We start from the raw sequence: 22,404 nt of genomic DNA on the forward strand, positions 1-22,404 counted from the left end.
CAAAGTCCCAGCTCTCTCCTTTTGATACCTACTTAATTTTTCAGTACCCTTGTTGAAAAACTGGAAATGTTTGGAAAAACTCAGACTGAGCACACTTCCTTCATTAAGGCTTTTTTTTTGTTATTGGTCCTTTTAAGAGTACCTAGATAGATCATAATATGCTTCTCTCTGACAGAAATTTTTCTTTTGCCCTTCTTGCAATGTAGGTGGCCCTTATCATGTTTTTTTTAACACACTCAAGAAAAAAATATTTACTAAGTTTTTCACTTTGCCTCTTCCTTCCTGCTCCCATCCTATCTGAAAATCAAAAGAGAGATGAAAAAAACCCACACTTTCCAATTCCAGAAATGTATTTTGTAGATACCAGAAAAGGGACCTTACCAGGTCATGATTTTCTTCATGTGATTCACACAAATCAGTTTCTCTGGCTGAGTGTTCTTGAGGGTGATCTCTCTGTAGCAGAAAAATCTCAGTTCTTGCTTTCGGCAGAGGTTATACAAGTTGCCATCTTGAGCAGCTTGGAGGTAGTAAACTGTTCTGAGCAGAGCTCAGCTCCAGGCACGCATCCCACGCGAGGCTCTGGCCCTGGGTGCATGCAAACTGTGAGCTGCATTCTTTATGCTCCAGGGACCATTAAGTTAAGAAACATTTCTCTTTGTACAAAAACTTTGTGAGTGATATATTCCAAAATGACACATGGATTGTCACATTTTTGGGGCTCTGATAAGTTCTGTTTGCCAGGGAAAGCATTGCTTACAGGCAGAGTGACAGCCTGTGCACCTTGGGAACCAGTGTGTGTAATCCCAGTGCCATCACAGAATGAGGCCTCCAGAAAGGCAGCCCCAAATCTGTGCAACTTAAATAAACTTCTGGGAAGTCCCGAGGACTCTTAGTTGAACCATAACTAACAGCAATGCACTGAAAAAAAAATTATCAGGTAATTATTAGAGAACAATAACACTGTTAGGCTGATTGGGCTATGCACCAAAGGGCTGTCAATCATGGCTTTATGAAAAGCAGAGCATTTAGAGGCTGTCAATCACACCTGTTTGTAAAAACCAAAGGACTTCAGAAAATGTTACTGAATTTACCAACTGCAGAAATAACAAAAGCACCAGAGTCTCATGCCTGCTAATATTACAGTTTATGTAGAAGCTCTTGTGTAAGTTTACGCCTTTATTCATCTGAAAAGTATCTTATGGCACTGGGAATTTGGAAAGGTTTCTTTTTTCACCTAGCTCCTTTATAGCGCTGATTGTTCATTGATTTTTTTTTTTTTAAGCTGCTTAAGTGTATCCATCTCATAACAAAAAGTAACTTTTGTTACATTCCTTTGCTGTGATGCAAAAAAAAGGTCTTAGTATCCAAATAGCAGAGAGCTGGTGCTGGAGCCCTTAAGCTTCCGGAGCAGGTTCACACCTTACTGCACGTCCAAAACACTGTAGCAAGTACCAGATGGAGAATTTAAAAAGATTCAGGAAATCCTTAACATGGAGGTACTCACCCATAAATGTTGTGGGAAATAACCTGACGAAGATCCGTGACTTGGAAGAACCTTTACTTTTGATAAAAGTGTTGAATGTATATACTCATGTAATTTAAATCAAAAGTAGAAGTTGTTAGTGTGTTGCTAGTGTGTGTGTGTGTGTGTGTGAGAGAGAGAGAGAGCTTACTGTGCTCCCCTTTCCCCTTTCCCCTTTTAAATTCAAATTGTGGAGCTTTTGTGAGGAGATAGCTTTCTGAAGTTACATTTCTGCATTTGAAAGACATCATCCCACTGTGCCCTGGATTTGGAAGTCATCTCATTTTATAACCAAGGCAGGTGCAAGCGTGTGTCTGTGTGTTCAGTGTTTTCAACACTGCTTGAAAACCTGTTTCTTACTGAATAAATCATGGGTTCCCATTACTGTGAAAGGTTTCCATCAAGGAATCAGTGTAGTTTGGGTTTATCTCAGAACCCCTAGGGCTTTCAGCAGGTTTCTTGCTGCTCTGGGCTCTGCGGGAACCCCAGCATGAATAACTGTGGCATTAAACACTACCTAGGCATGAAGTTTGTTTTATTTTTTCTCATATTGGGAGCTTCATGTTACCAGACCCAGAATCAGGAGCTGAATGATGATACCTTCCACCCTTGCCAGAAATTATTATTGCAATTATTACCTTGGTGTCCTTGTATTGGGCACTTTATTAATGCTGGAGGGAGTGAAGGAAGAGAATGGGGAGAAGTCCCTTGCCCATGGCTGGACTGTCTTAAACAGATGTAGAAAGGAGAAGAGGATAACCTGCCCAAAGCCATCCAGGGAGCTGATGGCAGACACAGGCAGGAACTACATCTCTGCAACATTCAGAGGAGTTTCTTAGGTGGGCATGGCCCACACCACCTCCCTGGTGGAATGTCCTCAGAGCATCATCCTGCCAAAGCAGGAGCTGCACTCACACAATGGGTAGTTAATTCAGTGAGTTATTAATGCAAATGTTAATAATTGAACTCAAGTGGTTAATGAGTTTCTAGAGAAAAAGATCAAATTCTACTCTTCAGATGCAGAGTTAGAATTGTGCCTAATTAGAAGAAATATGTTTTTCCCGTGAGGGGCAGTTGCTGAAGTGACAGTTTGGAGTCTGTTGTGACAGCATTTGCAGAGATGGGTGCCAGCCAGAGAACAGAGCTTTTTTAGCATCTCTTGATAGCATAGTAGTTTCTTTTGGAGGCATAATTATATTACATTCTTTGCGGAGTTCATTAGGGAAAGAAAAACAAAGAACTTGTGTTCCATGTGGTTGATGTTCACACGTTTTTATCTTAGTGTGATAGAAGAAGCTGTTGGATCCTGAGAGCAACATGGTGTCTCTCACTGCTAGCCTAATAACTCAACCAGTGCTAGATGGAAACAACTCTTCTAGCCCACAGCTGTTTTTCAGCAGTCCATCTTTTTCTCCCCTCAGTTAAATCTCAGAATGTGTAAAAATGTTTGAAGGCTTCTGTAAACTAGAAATCTCAACTAGAAATACATTTGTGGAACTATTCCCAAGCATCTAGAGTAATAATTATTTCCTTCCTTACATGTTAGCATTTGCAAGCAAATGTGGTGAGAAAATCTGTGAGTGAGATACTGGAGTGGTGCTGGCACCCCTAAAACACAGCCTGTGCCAGGGCCCAGAGGAAATTTATGTGCAAGAGCTGCTCCTTTTCTGACTCTCGTTTTATGAAATCTTCTGAACCTGGGACACATACAGCAGGGATTTTATGAGGTAATTTCTTAGAAAAGCCCAGCCAAACCTTCCTGCAACTAACTCTCTGTTGGTTTATTTGCACTTGCAGAAGCCTTTTCCTCTGCCTAGGGCAAAAATAAGCTGTTCAAGCTGCAGAAGCTGGAGAACTCACCAAAACTAGGTATAGCTCTCCAAATTTTGTAGGGAAACATAATGTGGGTTTAGTCACTTGGTAGTGCTGCTCCAACCTTTTCAGGCAATTTCCTCTCTGCAACTGAGGAAACTTTTCCAGCATGCAGGAGCACACAGTGGAAATATTCCCTTGTTAAGTGTATTTTCTGTCTGTAACTCTAAGCTATGAGCTGTGAAGATAAATGATAGCAGCTGTGCCACATTTGTTTTGGAAAGAACCTAGTGTTACCCCAGGATACAGCTGTCACTGGGAAAAGGAAGGGTGGAAGTTACTTTTTAAAAAAGTCATATAGGAAAATGGTGCTCAGCAATGAATTCTTCCCAAACCCTCTTCCAGGTGGCAAGGTCCTTGCACAGATAACAAGGATTTGAGGCAGAGATGATGATAAGAAAAATGCCCCAAACCCAGAAGTCTACTCTCATTCTCATTCCTTTTTTTCTTCTTTTGTCCCTAAGATTTTTTTTTTAAATAAATGATTACTCAGTTGTTTATTAATGACAAGTGGATTCAGATCAAAATCATGAATGTATTACATACATATATATATATATATATGTGTATGTTCAAATATAATTACATACACGTACAGAAAACTTATTACCTTCCAGCCTGAGCTGGATGGTGATAAATTGTAAAGAAATCTTAGTTTGACATGGCAAAGTGTTCTGATAGGGCAGGCAGGCTCTGTTCTCAGATCACAAAAAACAGCGCAGAGCTTGGTATTCTGTGAAAAACCTCAAAAGCACCAAAGGGGAAAAAAAACCAAAAACCAACAAAGCAACTCATAAAATAATTGATATCCTGGCAGGAGGAATGGAATAATGCAGGAATTCCCTGATGGTTTGTTGCTATCACTGTATCAGCTCTGCAAGTGAGGCACGTTGGAGCATGGCAGGAAGAGGAAGATGGTTAAAAGCACAGCTGTTGTTACTCAAAACTCAGGCTAAAGCTCATAAAAATCAACACACCAGGCAAACAGGGGTAAGTATGGCTTTGCTTTTGATGGTCTGTGTGAAGTATACCACAGCAAATGTGCTTCTTTTTACCTGTATTGATAAAGAAATTTTCTAAATAATACTTATCTAAGAAGATATTTATTGAATTCTTTCCAGTCCTTGTCTTGTACCGAATTGTTTTCAGGATTATAGCTTTGCTCATGTATTCTTTGTGTACAGTTTGTATCATTGAGGGCCTCCTATTTTCTGACTTCACAGAGAATGTCAGAAAAATAATCATGCAATCAGGATTTCACCTCTGGTAAAGCGTGGTCAGGGGGCTGTCTGTTGGGGTAAATGGTGCAGTGCTGGCATTTGACAGTGCAGCACTGGTGGTCCTAAAGGACAGGTTAGGACTGGGGGGAGTGGCCTTTTTTCCTCTGTGTCTCCAATTTTTATTTTGGCTTTAATTTCCATTGTGATGCTGACAGCAGAGATTAATGTATTCTCTAAAATGGTTCTAATCTGAGGTGATCTCAGTAAGGAAACATGTTCAGCTGCTGCTGACACAACATCTGTAGGCAAAAGGCTGTTGGTACAAACACACTCCTCTTTTAGGAGGTACAACCTGTGGTTGTACTCAAGGTCTGTGGACTTTGTCTCACATAAAGTTTCTGTTATGCTCTGTAAATATTAAAAAAAAATAGGTATTCTAGATGGGGAGCTTTTAAAAAAATCTTTTGTTGAAATTATTGAGTGCAAAGTCACTGGCGTTAAGATAACTTTTAGAAACATGAGTCAAATGCCCAAGATCAGAAAATTCAGATGATAGTGCTCCCTGCTTTTATATGTATTTTTGCTTTCTGTTTCTGAAGCCTTTAGGAGGTGTATTTTTCTTGTTTTGTCTGCAGCCCTGAGATGATCTGTCTCAAAGGACTGGAATTTAAAAACCCAAGACACAAGACACTGAAAGACTTGCAAGGAAAACCTACAGCAGTTTGCAGTTTGAAACTGGACGAGTTTCATTTTTTCCAAAGTAATATGAAAGCAGGGATGAAATAACTCACACTGCCATTACTTCTCATAGCTGGTCTGTGCTTTTGCAGCTTAAAAGAAAGGAAGTAAAAAGAATTCATTTGGTGTTAAATAGTAGCAAGTAGGAGCAAGAAGTATTTTAAGTTGTTTACAAGAATTCCTTATAATCTTTAAAAAATAAATTTATTATTGAAATTCAAAGTTGTCCCTTATTTCAGTCATTCATAAAAAATAAAAGCTTATTCTGTGCTTTTCCTGTTATGTGTTAAGACTCAGATCTGTGAGGGGCTATCTCTGTTCCTCTCCTGGGAGCAAGCAGAATGGAGCACTTGGCTTTGATGTAAGCACTTGCTTTTCCTTGGTCTTTACTCATATGTTTTTAAAGAAGTGTATTATTTTAACAAGTAGGCCACCAAAATAGCTCTAGTTCTCAAGAAGTAAGCCTTGCTTTTCCAACTTTTTCCAGCCTGCCCTCCCAGCTGCTCTTCTGGGAGCTGGGTGTCCATGAGCTGCTGGGCAGGGTGGTTTTGTCTCATTCTCCAGAGCAGCAGCAGATCTCTCTCTGCTGGCACTGGAGCTTGGGGCAGGCTCTGGGTGGGCAGTGCAGCCCCCTGGGCTCTGAATGAACCCTGTGCTCTCATTCAGAGCTGGGTCTCGTGTTTCAGGGCTTCTGCTCTGCAACACCAGGATGATATTTTTTGGCAGAATTGAGCCCTTCTGCATCCAAATGACTACAATAGTGCTTTTATCTGGAAAGCACAAAGTGTAATCTACTTCAGTTTTCTAAATGAGTTTAATGCTATAGAAGCGTCAAAGAGAAAAACTTCTGTTTTGTATTGTTATGCTGTGTGAATTCTCAATGAAGTTACAATCTCTAGGTTTTGGTAGTTGTTTTTTTTTTTTTTTTTTGGCTTTCATCCTTGGTTCTGTGCTTGAACAATGTCTGTCCTCCCACACAGCTTTGCTGGGGAAGTGAAAGCAGGATTAAGTTAATGTTTCTTTATTTTCAGAGCTCTTCTCTGCCCAGGACAGAGTTGTCTGCAGGTTTTGTGGGGCTCAGGTCCCTGCATTTGATGAAGTTTCTGTGCCTCAGGTCAGTATATGCAATGGTAATAATACTTGCACAATCCCTTGGTCTTCAGCAAATGTAAAGTCTCACAGCTTGGCAGTAATGACAGAGATTTAAGGTAACATATCTTAATTTGTGCTTGCCATCAGCTCAAACAAGATTCTCTTGTGTCCCATCTTATTTCTGATTGATACAAACTGCTGCAAGAGGATTTCTTGGTTTGCTTCAGCTGTGCATAAGTGACTTTCTCCAGTGTTTCAGAGATGTTTGGTTTCTAACATCTTCCATCTCAAGAGTTCTCACAGCCACAGATAAACACTGAGACTGCAGCTAGGTTAGATATGCTCAGTATTGCTCAGAAGCTATAAACTGATATTTCTACCCCTGATGTTTAGTGACTGCTGGTTGCCTGATACATCTCTGAGGTTTTTAACAGCTTATATGGTGCTCCCCACTTTGGTGAATATGTGTGCCTTCATCCAGTCCTCCTTTCTCATGCAATGATGAGACCTCTCAGGTTTTGGTTTCCACTGCTCTGGAATAATGTTCAGGTGTCTGTTTTGCCAGATCTTGCTTTCTTTGAAGCTCTTGTGAAGTGTTGTGCAGTAGCACATCACTGCCAGCAGTTTCTGCTCTCCACCACTTGATGATGCAAGAGCACAAAGGAGTTTTCCATCACAGAACACCATCCTGTTTTGTGTCAGTATCTATCTATACTGAGCTCCTTGGTTTTCTGAAGGCTCACACTTGCAGAATAAAGTGCTTGAGGAAGATACTGTTTTTAAGGACATTGAGAGGTCTGTCATAATTTTTAGCAGAGCATTCTGCCTAGGGAAATCTCATGGAGACTTTAACCTGGCTTGTGTCACACTCTGTGCAGGATTTTTCCTGCAGTAAGGTTCAGATGTTCATGTAGCCCTGTGTTATGGTAAGGGGCACATATCAAAGGAGTGAATTTATTTTTATTTCTGGGAGCTCCTGAGACAGTTCACTAAAAGCCCTGTAAGCAATAGGCATGAGTTCAAAACCATGCACCTCACACATCAGCCATATGATGGTCCAGTGATCCTTCCTCTAAGCTGTTAAGGAGACAGCAAGGAGTGGTGGCAGCAGGCTGTTGTGCCATGTCCCCTTGACTAAAGGGCACAATTTCAGCCCCACAAACTGAGTCCCAGCATCAACAGGCTGGGACATGCTCCTGTTGTGGATGCTTTGGATGGAGCTGGTTTCAGCCTCATTGAGTAGTTGCTACTTCTAATTTCCAGTTGGGATGCTTTAGCTTGATAAAACTGAGATCTGAAAAATGTGTTGACTACTTTTTTTTTTCCCTTTATACCCAAATCTTCTCTGAGGGTCAGATGTGTGTAAGAGAAAAACATTGCCAGTGTAATTTTTAAATTACATGATAATATTTGTTAGGTCACCTGCCCAGGGATGTGTTTTATTGCCTGTTAATTCATGGAAGTAACATAATTGTTTCAATTTTAGACGACTACTATTTATCAGAGCATGTTTGTAATGTTTACACTGCCTGGTATAAAGTTGCTTAAAATATTGTTACTTTAGATATTCCCATGATCATTTGTTTGGATTGGTAGTAGTTTTGGAAAATGAAAATGTAAGATGCAATTTACTGTCACAGAACTCAAGAGGTGTTTTTGTTATAGCACAAATATATCCAGGCCCTATATCTGCATCTGTTCCAAGTTGGCTAATACAGGGGACAAGACCTCCCTACATCTGTAATGTGCATGAAACGGGCAAAAAAAAAAAAAAAAAGTAGCAATACAGGAATCAGTGCTTTGGGCTTTGCTTCTTGGCTTTCCTGATTGGTACTAGGTCAACAGGTCAGCATAATAAATTAACCCAGCCTGCAGAGAAGTTATATTTATTTGTCACAAGGTGTGTGTGCACCAGGAATCCCAAGCTCCCCTCGATGCAGCTCAGCAGAGCTGACTCCCAGACACAGCCTGGCTGTGTTATCCTCATCCCCACACTGACCAGAGAGGTAATTAATGGCCTTAGTGTCCAGAGAGATTTCTCTGCTGCTGATTCCCTGGTTCTCCAACCTCATTTGATGTCTCTCTGTGCAGTGCTTGCTGTGTACTGTAGTTGTACTTATAAAATAAAGCAATTTCTGTCTCAAACTGTTCCAGTACTTGAACTTTGGCAAGAAAGGGACACACTCCTTGCTCAAAGACTTCTGATCTTGCCTCCAAACATGCTTTTGCTGGATTCACTGGACACAGCAAAACTCTCATTCACTTATAATCAGTAGTGCCAGCACCCAAATTATTTTGGTTTGTGATACTGAAGTTGTTGGAGATCAGAAGCCAGGAATGATGGACTTGCCCTGTTGTTTCTGATGGAGTATTTTCCTTGTGTGAAGGGCTCGTTGTTACCAGAGGAACAGAAGTGTTTCTCTTCCAAACATGATTTCAGGGTATGTGGATGTGTGTTGTTTTTCTCCACTTGACAATTGGTGGTTTGTCACTTCCTTAACTCTGAGCTGTTCACAGAGATATTACATTGCTGACAAAGTGGAAGCAATTTAATATTCACTTGCAAGATAAAATCATTAGAGTTCAGCTGTCTTTGTTTCAGCCATTAAAAAGCAGACACTACCTGATTGATATATAAATTTCTGTGATAGTTTCATTATTCTTCCTCAGTAGGGTTTAATAAAACTGTATTTGGTACTCTCCCTTTGATATACCCATGCTGGTGTGACCCCTGGAAGGAGAGCCTGGTCCCCTGACACCATGGCTTACATGGGGACAGATCCCTTTGGGTCTCTGACCACTCACAGCAGCATCCACAGCCTGTCTGGAAAACAATGCTGATGCACCTGAGAGATTTCACCCACATTTAGGTAAATGTAGGAAGAATACTCCTTTTAGAAAGGAATTGGCTGCTTTGGATCCTGTTTGAATTTCTAAATGCAAATTTTCCTTCTTAGACTGTCACTGATATGAGAGGTTTTCTTTTACATTTCTCCTTCTTAGCTTTCATATTTTCTCCATTGTTATGTTGCTGGTTTTGTTTGCAGCTTGTCTCCTATGTCCATGTTCTTCTCAGTGATCCTAACCATTTTGTTAAATGCAGCCAAGTACCTGCCTGCTCTTGTCAGCACCTCAGGACTGCTCCCTCTGCTGCAGGCTCAGCACACCTCAGCAGGGATAGAATCCAAATTGTACAAAATCCTTATTCCATGGGTACACTCACAAGGAGAAGCAGGTTAATCCAAATTACATCAGCTTTTACACACCTCCTTTGCCTTTCACGTCATGCTGGAAAATGAAGTATTTTCTGTTATGTTTTGTCTCCTTCATTTCATTTTCCCTGTCTCATGTATTGATGTCACAGATGACAGTTTGTGTCAGTGCAATTTGCTCCCATGGAAATGACTCCTGCACACATGCGCGTGGCGGCCGACTCCTCACTCCTCTGCTTACATAATTTGGGAGCTGTCAGAGCACTACCCCAACATTGCCCATCTGTCTATTCTCTCAAAGTTAATGAGCCTTTTTCTTCCTGCTCCAGGCACATTACGCACCCTGACTTATTCATAGATGATGTCTATTAAAATTGTCAAATGCTTTGAAAATTAAATTATTTCCCTAAATAAAGAGCCTGCTTCTAATCATACTGAAGATGTTTCAACACAATTGGCCTGTTTTGTAGTGCAAATCAAGAGTGACTATACTGAGCTCTGTCTGGCCCCCTGGGCATTGTCATTTAACTGAAAATACTTGTGATTTACTATAGTGTAAGAGCTCAGATATGTCCCCTAGCTTGGTGTGGGAGAAGCATCACAATGCAGAGTTTATCTGGAATAAGGCATCCAGATGAAAGTGGCCTCTTATGGCATGAAACAGTCGATGTGTGATGGGGGTGGAGGCAGGTATTTGCTTTTGGAGTGATGGAGTGTGCAGAAAGTCCTTGCTTCGTATATCCTATAGCTTGGGTTATATTTGTCTCTTTCATGTCCCACTTGTGCATACATATGTCTCAGATGTTGAAGTAATCTTTGTTTCTGACTGATAAACTTATAGTTTACAGCCAAATTATTTTAGTTATTCATGGCTTATCCTATTTCATTATTATTTGATTTGTTCAGTCCTCAGTCATTCTGACTTTCCTGTCTTACATTCCAGCCTTTACGGATGTGGGTATTGAATCCTGGTTTTGAATTATCAATATGTTTAATTCCCAAAGTAAATGTTTTGGTTAGGCGACATTAAAAAGCCAAACAAACAAACAAAACCCCCCAGCTTACTAGCAAGATCAAACCTTGCCAACCTCAACAGACTCCTTACTTCCAGACCAGGGTTTGTTTTTTTCAGCCTAATCCATTTTCATCTCCTTTGCAACTAATACCGTGGTAGCTTCACAATTGCTCTTTTCATTATGTTCTCTGGAGTTTACATAATAACTTCCCTGGTGACACCGTATCAAATGGTTTAATGAAGTGTGAGTTAGAGACACTGCCTTTTTTTTTTTTTAATTTTTTTAAATTTTATTTTCCTAAAGGATGAGGTGTTACAGAACAGATGAACAAAACCCCAAGACACGAAATCAAGCCTTACAATGTACATCTGGGAAACTCATGTTGCCTTCCACAGCACTTTCCACACATTTTTGTGTCTCAAATTTTCCTTTTCAATCTGTTCTGAATTTTTGCCTGGTTAAGGTCAAACTAAGAGGTTTATAATTGTGTGGATCATTTTCCAACTTTAAATGAAGGCATCACACAAACCAGTTGCTTTAACTGTTTCAGTCTGCTCTTCTTTGTCCTTTTCCTGTTTTTTTTTTTTTAATACCAGTTTTTAAAAGTTTTAGTTTCGATCTATTTCTATCATTAGAGTTTCCCTTAGTAAAGATTTATCAAAATATCCAGTTATAAAATGCTTACATCCAAAAAATGTTGGGTTATTTTGAACTTATACTGTCAGCCACCCCCTTTTGGATCCCTGTGGGTCAGTTTTCCAACAGAAAAAAAAAGGAAATTAAAAAGAAAGCCTCCTATGAGTAGCTACATTTTTATGTAATTATTGTATCAGCTGTTGCTAGGCATGAGATAAAGGTAAGTCAATTAGCTTATGAATGTTTCAATAATCCTTTCTCTGACACTGCACAGGTATGTGAAAACACATATTTAATTAAGCTATTACAGTAAAAGCCCTGAGCCATTTGTCAGTTCATTAGGCACACCTTTTATTACGCTTTGAGCTTTGTTTTCCTTTTCCGTGGCTTATTTGGTGCTGTAATTTATTCTTTCTAAAGACATTTGGACAGCAATGACGACAGAAGAGTTACAAATCTGTAACCTATATTGAGTGCACCACCACAGCAGGCAGGAGACCTCTATTGAAAAATAACTCCCTGAGCCTTGGATTAGAGAGTTCTGCAGGTTGAGGTGCTACAGGGGAAACAGATTTAGGGGAGAAGCTGTTTCCAAAGCGTGGACTCCACAGTGAGCAGCCTCATGCTGGGGATGTACCAGGCTGGGCAAGGGCACCAGGGCTCAGATTGCCTGAGCTGAGGGCCCACAGGCAAATGTCAGGAAAATTAATCCACAAACACCAGAGGTTTGTGTCCAAAAAGGAGACAGAGGAGCCCTTTTACTTTATTTGAATAAAGGGAGAGGCCATTGGGCATTCCCCTGGGATCTCTCAGATTTTTGGAGGATGCAGCCTCCTTTTTATCCTGATTTCCCAGCCACATTTCCCTCTCTCTTTCCCCACTGGCTGAGGTACCTGAGAGGTACAGACTTCCCAAAATGCCTGATACCTGAGATTCCCCTCTAATGTACAACCCTCCCTTTTAATTTTTAATTCTTACAGAATTCATGGTTCTTCCCCATTGCTTCTTTCATCTTTCAATATCCAATTTAATTTATCAGCAAACCTCCAGTTTGCTTGTACAGGCAAATATCTTTTTCCATTGATGAATCAGTGGAACCCTTCCCATTGTTTCTTTTATCTCTCAGTGCTAGTCTTGTCTACCAGCAGACCCACAGCTTGTTTGTAAAGACAAATCTGACATTCCTCTCACAAATGAAAGGGGAGATTTTCCCCTGGATCTCGTGTGGGATGAGGTGCAGGGTGAGGACCCCATCACTGAATCAGAAATTGGTGTCTTTGGAAAACGAGGGATCTCATGGCGTGCATTCAGAAGGCACAGAGAGATGAAGAGAAGACTCAGAGAGAAACATCAAGAGATTTCTTGCTTGATGAAGAAGGGTGAGTAACCGAGCAATGGTGAGCCAGCAGCGCTCCCCCAAGCAGGGCTGGGTGTGCTCAGGCTGTGACCCAGCTCCCACTGCTCCCCTTCTCCTGTCCCCACCCGCTGCTGCTCTCTGCTACTGCTGCAAACTGCACAATCACTAAAGAATGCCAGGCTCCTGGATACTGGGTGTGATATTTCCCCTAAATCATGAATTGAATATAAATCCCTTGATGATTATTTTTTTATTTAGAGGCATGTAGGAATTTAGGTGTGCTTTGCTGTGGTTGCACTTACAGCTATGAAGTTGTTCAACCACACATGGGATAGAGCACTGTGCATCAAAAACTGCTGGAAATTGTGGAGTCTTCTTGTTTTTAAATAGGCCTGGCTTTAAAACTTGCAAAAAAGTCAGCTAAAGAAAGTTAAGCAAGTGGTTTTGTTGCTTCGGTTTGTTACGTTTAATTTTGGCTAAGTTCTCACTTCCAGACTTTAATAAAGTAAACAAAGACCTGCCATGCAAAACATTTGAGAAGAAAAATTGGTTTTCTAGAGAGAAAGAAAGCTTAGAAAGAGTAGAAAAAAGCTTAACAGTAGCTTACTACAGGAACCCTGAAAAGCCAAGTGTAAAAAAGCTCACAAGATTTTTCCACCGATATCACACTTGATGTTTAACACATTGTGCAGCTGAATTAGAAAGGGACAGAGGGAATGTCACTGCAGTGGGGGCAGAAGCCAGGTCCTTACAACCACAAGAGATGCCTTGGGAATCCTGTGGACTCTCAAACCTCCGTGTGCCAGGGAGCAAACACCCACAATACTGTTGCATTAAGGGTATAAAAATTTGGCAAAAGATAAATGTCCCTTGTGTTCCAGCTGGTCCTCAGAAATTAGAAGCAGGGCTCAAATTCAGGTTATAGGCAATTCAGACTAAGGGCTGGTCAAGCTCAGTAAGAACTTTCAGGAACACAGCTGTACAAATAGTGCAGTTACCAGTCCAGGAATGTGGGTTTGATTGCATTCAACAGGACTTTGCATGATCCAGATCCATGAATAATGTGATTTATTGAAGCAAGAGGAAAGCAGGGTCAGGATTGCCCTGATAAATGCACTAACTGCAGAGAGTTAATATGTGCTTTGAATTTCAGCCACTGGGGACATGTGTATTAAAAAAAAAAAAAAAAGAAACAAAAACTCAGAGAGGTGGGTTGGAATTATATCTACCCATGGAAAATATGAACAACTAGGGTATAATCATTCCAAAAAAGTTAGGACAGTGTGTGATGAGATTCAGATTTATTCTCTTGTAGTATTTCTGCATGTCTGAGCCAAGAGAGCAAGTTTATCATTGCAGGGAGTGGCAGAGTATCTGCATCTCCTTGTGAGGTTCTCAGGTGCTCTTCCACAAAGGGAAAAGAAAAAGGATGCTGGTCTTACTGCCAGAAGGTATATTAAGATCTCTCTGTGTGTTTGTATTGCCTTGAAATGTCTGGAAAAGAAATTAATGCCTTTCTGACTCAGTATGAGGGAAGATACAGAGAGGGAAATTGATGCTATTTGCTTTTGGACAGAATGGCAGTGATTCATTATTATGACCCCACAAAATATCATTGCTTGAGCTCTTAGCCGAGAAAATCCATTTTCCTCTTGCTGTGAAAAAATGAAATATTCTTTTTTTTAGTTCACGAGTAATTAAATAGTTATTTTCTGTGTCAGAATTAGAAAAAGACTGGTGAAAAACCGCATTTCGGGAAGTTTCCCTAAGGTTTTATTAAGTGCTTTTTACGCTGATTTATCTCCAATACCTGTTGGGAAAAATTCCAGAATTTCTTGCAAAACAGAAGAGGAAGCATCAAATTCTTCCTTGGAAAGAAAATCTTTAAACAAAGTGCTAATAATATATTCCCAAGTTCAAGAGTAGCTCAGGAAAATAGTCAAATTAGGCATAACCACTTCTCTGGATTGCAACTTCAGTTAACTTTGCAGTGGTTATCTACAGAATAATCATTGGGTTTTGACTTTTCTTTCCCCGCTGCTGTGACTGTGAAAATGCTGCCTCTGTGTTGGCAGTGGAGGCATTGCTTTCTAAACACAAGGAGATTTCCTGATGCTGCCAAGTGACTAAAATGGGTTGTGGCTTTCCAGAATTGCCACTTTTCAGAGTATGCTTGATCTGTAGGATCTTAGACACTGGTGACCTCAGCAGGTGTGTGAAGGTGAGGAGCTGGCACTGGTGTGTGCCTCTCTCTGGTGTGATGGGCACGAGCTGCTGCAGCTGCAGAGCCCCAGATCCCACAGCAGCACACTGGAGTCCTCACAGCTGTGTTTTCCCACCTGGCCATGCACTTTTATTTTGGAGAAACCGAAGGGGAGAGGATGTGCTGGTCTAATCCTGAGCTTGAGCACTAGGGACAAGCAGAGGGTGTGTAATTCAAGGACAGGATCTCAAAAGCATCCCCATGCTCGACAGCTTTGCTTGGAAGCACAGTGCTGATCCAGTTATACAGAATAATTTAGTCTGAAAGGGACTTTTTTGAAGGTCTCCAGTCCAACATCAAAGTTACATGGGGTGTTTGAGGGTAGATCCCAGCTGTGTTCCAAGACTGCAAGGATGGAGATCCTGCAGTCTCTGTGTCCCACATGTTTCACCACCTGCACTGAGAGTTATTTGTTTTTTGTTTTTTTTTTTCCCTACTTCATGCATGATTTCCTTAGATCTATCACTGTGACAATTTCTTCTTGCTTTGCTGTCCATCTTTTGGAAGAATCTCCCTGTTTCCTCTGTAAGTACCAGCAGGTAGATGTAGGCAGCAAATACATCTCTGTTCAAAGCTTTTTGTCTGGGCTGAACCAAACCCAGTATTTAATGTGCTTCCTCCTACATCCCCCTGGTCATCTCCATTAGACTTGCAGCATTCTCACATGCTGTTTAAAAATAGAACAGCACAGAAATAGGGATGTTTCCTAGTGCTGCTACAAAAAGGGGAAAGATGAGTTCCAACTACCCAAAATATAGGATTCTCTTAGTATAAAAATATAACATTATTGAATCACTAAAATGAAAATGGCCTTTGCAAGTTTGTCATGAAAATCTGTATTTTAAAGCAACCTTCTGTTCCGAAAAAAAGGTGAAAATTAAATTTGCAATAGATTAAAAAATAATAAAGATGTAAATAGCAAGAAATACAGGGTTTAGAGTGAAGAATGAAGCCTTAAATCTGCCTTCTTGAGCATAAATTGTGTATTTTATTATATATTTTTAATTATTTACCGTTTTGAAAAGGGTTTCATAGAGCTGTAAAAATTGTCATCTGACTATCTGACTCAGATAGTTGTGAACTATCTACAACTGTTTTCCTGTCAAAAAAATGCAGAACTTGCAGTTCAGTTTAGTTGACTTCAGATTTATTTTTTCCCTGATGTAGGTCTGCCATCAAAATCAAGGCTGGAGGACAAACTTTTTTAAAAAAATGTTTGATTTTTAGCAGCTTGTTGGCTTTCATCTGGTTATTGGGGAGATGTGAATGTGACTTGGAGAACTGGACACTGCCAGTAGTTTGGGTGGAAAAAATCTCTCTTGCATATGGCCTTTGTACCCGTGATGCCATTGGACATTTCTTGTTTTTCTTGTGGCGTGGGAATTGCTGAAAGTCATCACTTTTGAACATTAAGTACTTCTGGTTTGTGGGTTTGTTTTTTTTTTTTTTTTACAGCAAGGCTCACCATGAATTAATGCCTGAAAATGCAGTTTCAGTCTGCCTGAAACTCAGGTTCTTTTTTATTTTTTTTGGCTGAACTGACAATCTTTGATTTCTTACCCAATTTCAAATGCATGTTGTTAACATCCAGGGTGTGAGTCCCAGAGATTTCCTCAGTGATTCACGAGAGCTCAGGAGCTCTGCAGTCTGTCCAGGAGAAGCAGGATCCTGGCTGGGGTCCAGGGAACATCTCAGGTTCTCAGCAGGCAGCTGTCTCTCTCTAGGAAAATGTGCTCTGAGCTTTGAAGGGTAAAACAACTAAAGATGAATGCATTTAATTCAAAGGAAAAAAAAAATAATTGTGTTTATTCCAAAAAAGGTTTGGTTTTTTTATCTTTCAGCAAGTGTAGTGGTGGTAAATACTCTCAAAGGCATGAGAGCCCTCCAGTGCCCCACCAGTACAGGTTTATTAACCACTGCAGCTTCTGTTTCCCTCCAGCTTACCCTTCTGGAATGCCTAAAAACTCCAGCACACCAACCTCTGCTTTAAATAATTCATGTGTTTCTTGATAGACAAAAATGGTTTTCTACATTCAGTTTATTTTAAGCTGGACTTAAAGACTGAAAGTAAAGAATATGCCAAAAGAAATTGCTATTTTACTTTATCAAAAAGCGGGAGTGGCATAGAAAAGAACTTGGTTTTGCCGAATGCTTAAATTATAATTTAAAGGACTGTCAGTAGTAGATTGAACTGGAATTGATGATTGACCACAAAATTCAGTATGTGTACTTTGATGTTAGCTATTGGAAAAAAAATCTGTGATGGGCCCATGGTTCAATTTAAAATTATGGAGATGGTTTTAAATAAATGCAGAATCCATGAATAAATTGTGAATTATTTTTCTGGTACAGTGGTGTGCTTAGAAGACTGTAGTTGAAGGAATTAGTCATAAAGATTTACCTCAAGGAGACTGAGGGATGCAGTGAAAAGGAAAACTGATGACTTCAAGCCAGGATCTGTGTAAAATAATAACAAGGGTATTAGCAAAGCAATGGAACAGTTAATTCTGAAGGTGGAGCCCAGCTGAACATTCCTGTAGTCAAATTCCCACATGATTTTTCAAACTGAATATGCAAAATGCAAGAGAGAATGACTCTGCTCACCATTTCAGTGTACAGACTTGATCAGTTATAAAAATAGACACTTTTAATTCAGAAGCCTTATCTTGGAGTTGTTTTGTGTTTTGTGGTTTTGTTTGTTTGGGGGTTGTTAGTTTGTTTTCATGATCTAGAGTTAAGTCATGTCCTGTCTATGATCCTTTGGCTGCCTAGTGTCCGCTTCACTGTGGGAAGGTGATTTGGAAAAATTGTCATCACAGCTTTGAATTAAAAGCTGTGCTTTGTAAAAAAAATTCTGAAGTATTCAGAAACTTTATAGAGACTTTTTTCTGTTTTTGAGGCCAACTAATTGGAAAAAATAAATGGTCCAGTGACCACTTGTTCATTCATCTGCATGTGCAGCTGCAAAATTATTTTCTCTGCCCATCGTGCAAAACTTCTTCCTAAATATGAGGTTTAGAGACCCTCTGGGAGTAATTAACTACAATGAAGAAGCAAATCTGGGTTCATTGTATGAACTGCTCATTTAAGAAATATTTTTGTGCACAAAGCCCATTAGCTTCATCAATGTAAAACATTTTATTATAGGATTCTGAGCACTTCCTATTTAAATGAAATCAAATGTAATCTCATGTATTACATCTAGCTTTTGATACCTGGATAGAAAATTGCTGTGTCAGATGGGTGCCACAGTGCATTCAAGGGCCAAAATCTGGCTTTTATTTTGTTATTTGTTTAACAGTGATAGAACAGCTCTTTTCCTGTGGGCTTCACAAGGACTTGAGGATATGCTCTAAAGAAGTCACTTGCTATTGATTTTATTCTGCTTACTGGTCCATTTCCATACCACTGCTCAACTAAATGCTTTCCTTCTGTGCTTTCAGCCCTGTGTGGTTGTTGGGAGTTTAACTGCAATTCAGAGGAATTGCAAAACAAAGCTGCTGTTTTTCATCAGTTGTACAGCACTGGCAGTCAAAATCATTGAGTTGCCGAGAACATGATTTAACCAGGACTGGGAATACATGCCCTTAACTTTAGTGGGTGCTGGCATGTGCCTGAAGTGAAGAGTACAGCTAATTTACCAAATCAGCTCAGTGCATGAGGCTAAAGGACTTCAGAAGCAGCAGAGTGATGTTCTCTTGCCTGTGTTACATGGGCAGTCAGGGGTCGTAATCAGACTCGCCCTCACTGTCAGCTACTTTTGAAGTAGCACAAATCATGTGAGATGCTGGGAGGAAATCTTTCCCCCCACTGTGTGTGGGATGAGGGTGTTGGGACAGTAGTCCTGAGCAGCACATTGCTGGGATTAGGTTTACTGGCTTGGCTGTGTGCTCACGATAAGTAGGAAGCAGTGGCACAAAAACAGATGAAAAGCAGAAATAAGTGCTCAGCTTTTATGAAAGTTTGTCCTTTCTTTTCTCTCCACTCCTTGTTGTCTGCTCCAGAAAGATCATACAACGTTGCCTAATAGATATTGCATCTTATCCACCATTCATTTCCCAATAGAAACCAAACTACAATATTTGTTATTGTAGGAGAGTTAATCATTAAGATCTGACGGCTTTTACAACACCTTCATTTTACCTCAGAATATGTAAAATACATCCAAACCCTTCCATTTAAGGTGATGGATTACCCTGTGCTTGGCTGCACTATCTGGATTGGTTAGAATTTTGTGCAATTACTATTTTACACAGCAGCAGAGTATCTGTGAAGTGGATATCAATTGAAACATATTTTGCTCTTCAGACTTGCTTTTGCAGGTTTCACAAAACATTTAATTAGTGATAATCAGCTTTTAACCAGCCAGAGCACACTGATGTGATTCTCTGCCTCTCTTCCCCATGATTTTAGGCATAGTCTGTACCCTTCAGATAAATTGCTTGCAGTCTGGAGAATGTCCTAGCCAGCAGAAGGGGGAAGAATAAGGCTGTCAGTTGCATGGAGAGTAAAGAAGATGTTGTGTATACAGTGGTTTCAGTGAAGAATATCCTTTTCCTTTACTTTTCAGAATGGTGACCTTGGAAACCAGCTGGAGGTTGCAAAGTCTCCTTTCCCTTGAGGTTGGTGGTCAGTGGTCGTCATCTACCATGCCCAAGGAAACCAGAGGAGCTCCACGCTAACTTCTGTAAGGTCTACTTCACTATGGAAGATCAAATGATTTTCTGGCTCAGGTTTTGTGATGTTCGGCATCTGCCTTGGACCTGGAATTTGGAAAAGGGGTCGTCTCTGAGGCACGGTTAAGAGACAGAGAAGCCAGCCCCAGACAATGAGCACTTTAAGTAGCACTGGAATATTACTCAGCTTAACAACAGTGTCTGTTACACTGGATTTTAGTTTGCATGGTGGTCTGATGGCTTGGTCCTTAAGCAGCAATTTGACTCTGAACCAGAGTTTGCCCACATCTGATCCTCTCAACACCTCTGAGAAGGGCGAAGCCTCTCGGATGTCCGTGAGGGAGAAGAATTGGCCAGCCCTCCTGATCTTGGTTGTCATCCTGCTGACCATCGGGGGCAACATACTGGTAATTATGGCTGTGTCCTTGGAGAAGAAGTTGCAGAATGCCACAAACTTCTTCCTGATGTCTCTGGCAGTGGCAGACATGCTGGTGGGTATCCTGGTCATGCCCGTGTCGCTCATTGCAGTCCTGTATGGTAAGTGCCTTCCTTCCTAGTTTGAATATTTACTTTTGCAGGCAGTCCCTGAGGCTGCAGCATCCTGCTGTGCCCGATTTCCCCTGTGCTGGTAGCCTGGGGAGCTTCAGTGTGTACTTGGTCATGGGTCTGTGCTGAGGTTCATTCTCTGCTCGGAGCAGAGCTTCTGTTCAGGCTGCCAGGAATGACCTGGGAATCATGTCTAACTGGGGGTTCTTATTGCTGGGGCCACCAAGAGAATCTGAGACAGCAAGTCAGCTTTTTACCTTCTGGATGGATTTTCCCAAAGCCGAGCTAGGACACAAAAGCTCACAGAAAAGCCAAGGAGAGTGTTCATTGTTCATGACCTACTCGGCTCTTAGCTCAGGATCTGTCCTTGAGCTCCCACTGCTACAATCAGCAGGATTTGAGCAAAAACGTGGATCAGAAAGGAGATTTGCACTAGTAGATTTGGCATTCAGATTTAAAGCCTTCACTCTTGGCATTTGTACTGCTTCTTACCTTGTGCCTTTCAGGGGGTCATTTTCCCTTTCCATGCCTCAGTTTCCCTATCTCTAACCTGAGAATATGCTCTGCTTTAAAGCACCCAGGGGCCTGCCTGTGTAGGTGTAAACATTTATTTCTCCCTATATTAGGGTCAGTGTGTTTGCAGTGGAGTGGGGCATCGCTCCTGCACTCAAGTGTGAAATCACTGCTAGCACTTCAAAGAAGTAACATATCAAATACATCTAACTTTCATCTGGCTGAGACTCCAAATCCCTTTGTTCAGTGTGGTGCCACAATCTCCATCCCTGGATATTTCAAAGGGGGGTTTTGCTCTCCTCTGTATCTCTGATCCTCATGTTTGTATAAGCATGTATCAATTTTATAATCTGTGTATTTCATAGATAAAACTTACTAAATTTTGAAGTCTGTTTCCAGATTTTCTTAGGTATTTTAATATTGATATTTCTTGGAAACAAATAATGCTGTTTACTTACAAATTTGATTAGAAATTGGTTTACTGTCCTATAAAATAAAATGTAGGGATATTTATCTGACTTCTTCACTTGCCCAAATGAGTAAGTCTGACAGAGATTAATTTCTAAAACACATTGATCAAGCATACATCATTCTAAAGCTTATATAACTTGTCTACAGTGAGTTAAATCAATATGTGATTTAGGTAGAGGCCTAGCTACAGAGATCTTATGCACAAAGATCTTTTATTTTGAACTGTCAGAATAGTTGCATCTCTAAATCTTGTGTGTATTACAACATGTGTATTTTATTTTTAGCATTTTACTCCAGCTCCCTGGCGCTTGAAGGGGAGTATATAAATACTGAATTATGTGACTGACCTGCACTTGCATAAATTCTACATTAGCCAGTGTCTCTAAAAAGGTGGATTTATGGAAGTGATCTTCCTACATACATACTTTCAAGGTCTTTGGAAACTAATAGAAATGGATTTTCTGTTCTGCCTAGAAAATGATTACTTAAGGTAGTTTAAAGGTGTAAAGCATGCCACCCTTCTAGCAGCAAGGAAATATCACTGATTTTAAGAGGTATTGTAATTATCCCAATTTTTTTTTTTTTTGCTAGAGAACTAGTATTGGCTGTTAATAGCCCAAACATTTCTTCACAGACAAACAGTACTATGTAGATTTTTTGGAAAAAAATTCAGGACAGGCATGGAAGGTTTGTGGAAATAGTTTGAGAATTGAGGAGGCTGCTGGGGCAGTGCTGGAATACAACCTTCAGGCTTTGTGAGGGGGGGGGAGGAGGAAAAGTTCCATTTGGGGTAAAACAAACCTCAGAGGAACTTATGAACTGATCTGAGTAGGACCCCAGTGAAGTAATTTTTTAATAGTATTTAAGCTAAAAATTGTGGAAGTAAGGAGAGGGAAAATGTCCTTACATCAGCAGAATTCTTGTGAGAATAACAGGGGTGCATGGCCATGGACTGAGCAGGGAGTGCTGCTGCTCGGAAACATCGTTGTGATTGTTTAGTCATTTTTACTCTGTATATTTTACCTTGTTCATTCTATACAGTCCTCATAATCTTACACTGGGCTGTTTCAAAGGCTGCCATATGCTGTGCTGGGAAGTGTATGCAGCACATCTCTTCCAGATTTGTAGAAGTCACTTTTAATTTATGTAATCAGAAAGGAACCTTAAAAAACACATATAGCAAATAGAAGACTGAAGAAATTACTTTCAAGTTTCCACATCAGCTCTCTCAGCCCCAAAGATGAATTCTAGTTGACAGAGTAACTCATTT

General features: G+C 40.4%; 1 protein-coding gene across 3 annotated transcripts in view; it reads left to right on the top strand.

Annotated features, from left to right (window-relative positions):
• The window catches only part of HTR2C (5-hydroxytryptamine receptor 2C), a 78,565-nt gene that overhangs the window by 20,556 nt on the left and 35,605 nt on the right, over positions 1 to 22,404 (top strand). For 2 of the 3 annotated variants that reach the window (XM_062502870.1, XM_062502872.1), the window contains exons 3-5: positions 4,212 to 4,384; positions 6,384 to 6,466; positions 19,499 to 20,141. In XM_062502870.1, the coding sequence (XP_062358854.1) occupies positions 19,757 to 20,141 (385 nt within the window). In that variant the 5' untranslated portion in view covers positions 4,212 to 4,384; positions 6,384 to 6,466; positions 19,499 to 19,756. The remainder of the gene's footprint in view (positions 1 to 4,211; positions 4,385 to 6,383; positions 6,467 to 19,498; positions 20,142 to 22,404) is intronic. The other variant, XM_062502871.1, reaches the window with a different exon arrangement.

Source organism: Cinclus cinclus, chromosome 15 (genome assembly GCF_963662255.1).
Source record: "Cinclus cinclus chromosome 15, bCinCin1.1, whole genome shotgun sequence".
Taxonomy (NCBI): domain Eukaryota; kingdom Metazoa; phylum Chordata; class Aves; order Passeriformes; family Cinclidae; genus Cinclus; species Cinclus cinclus.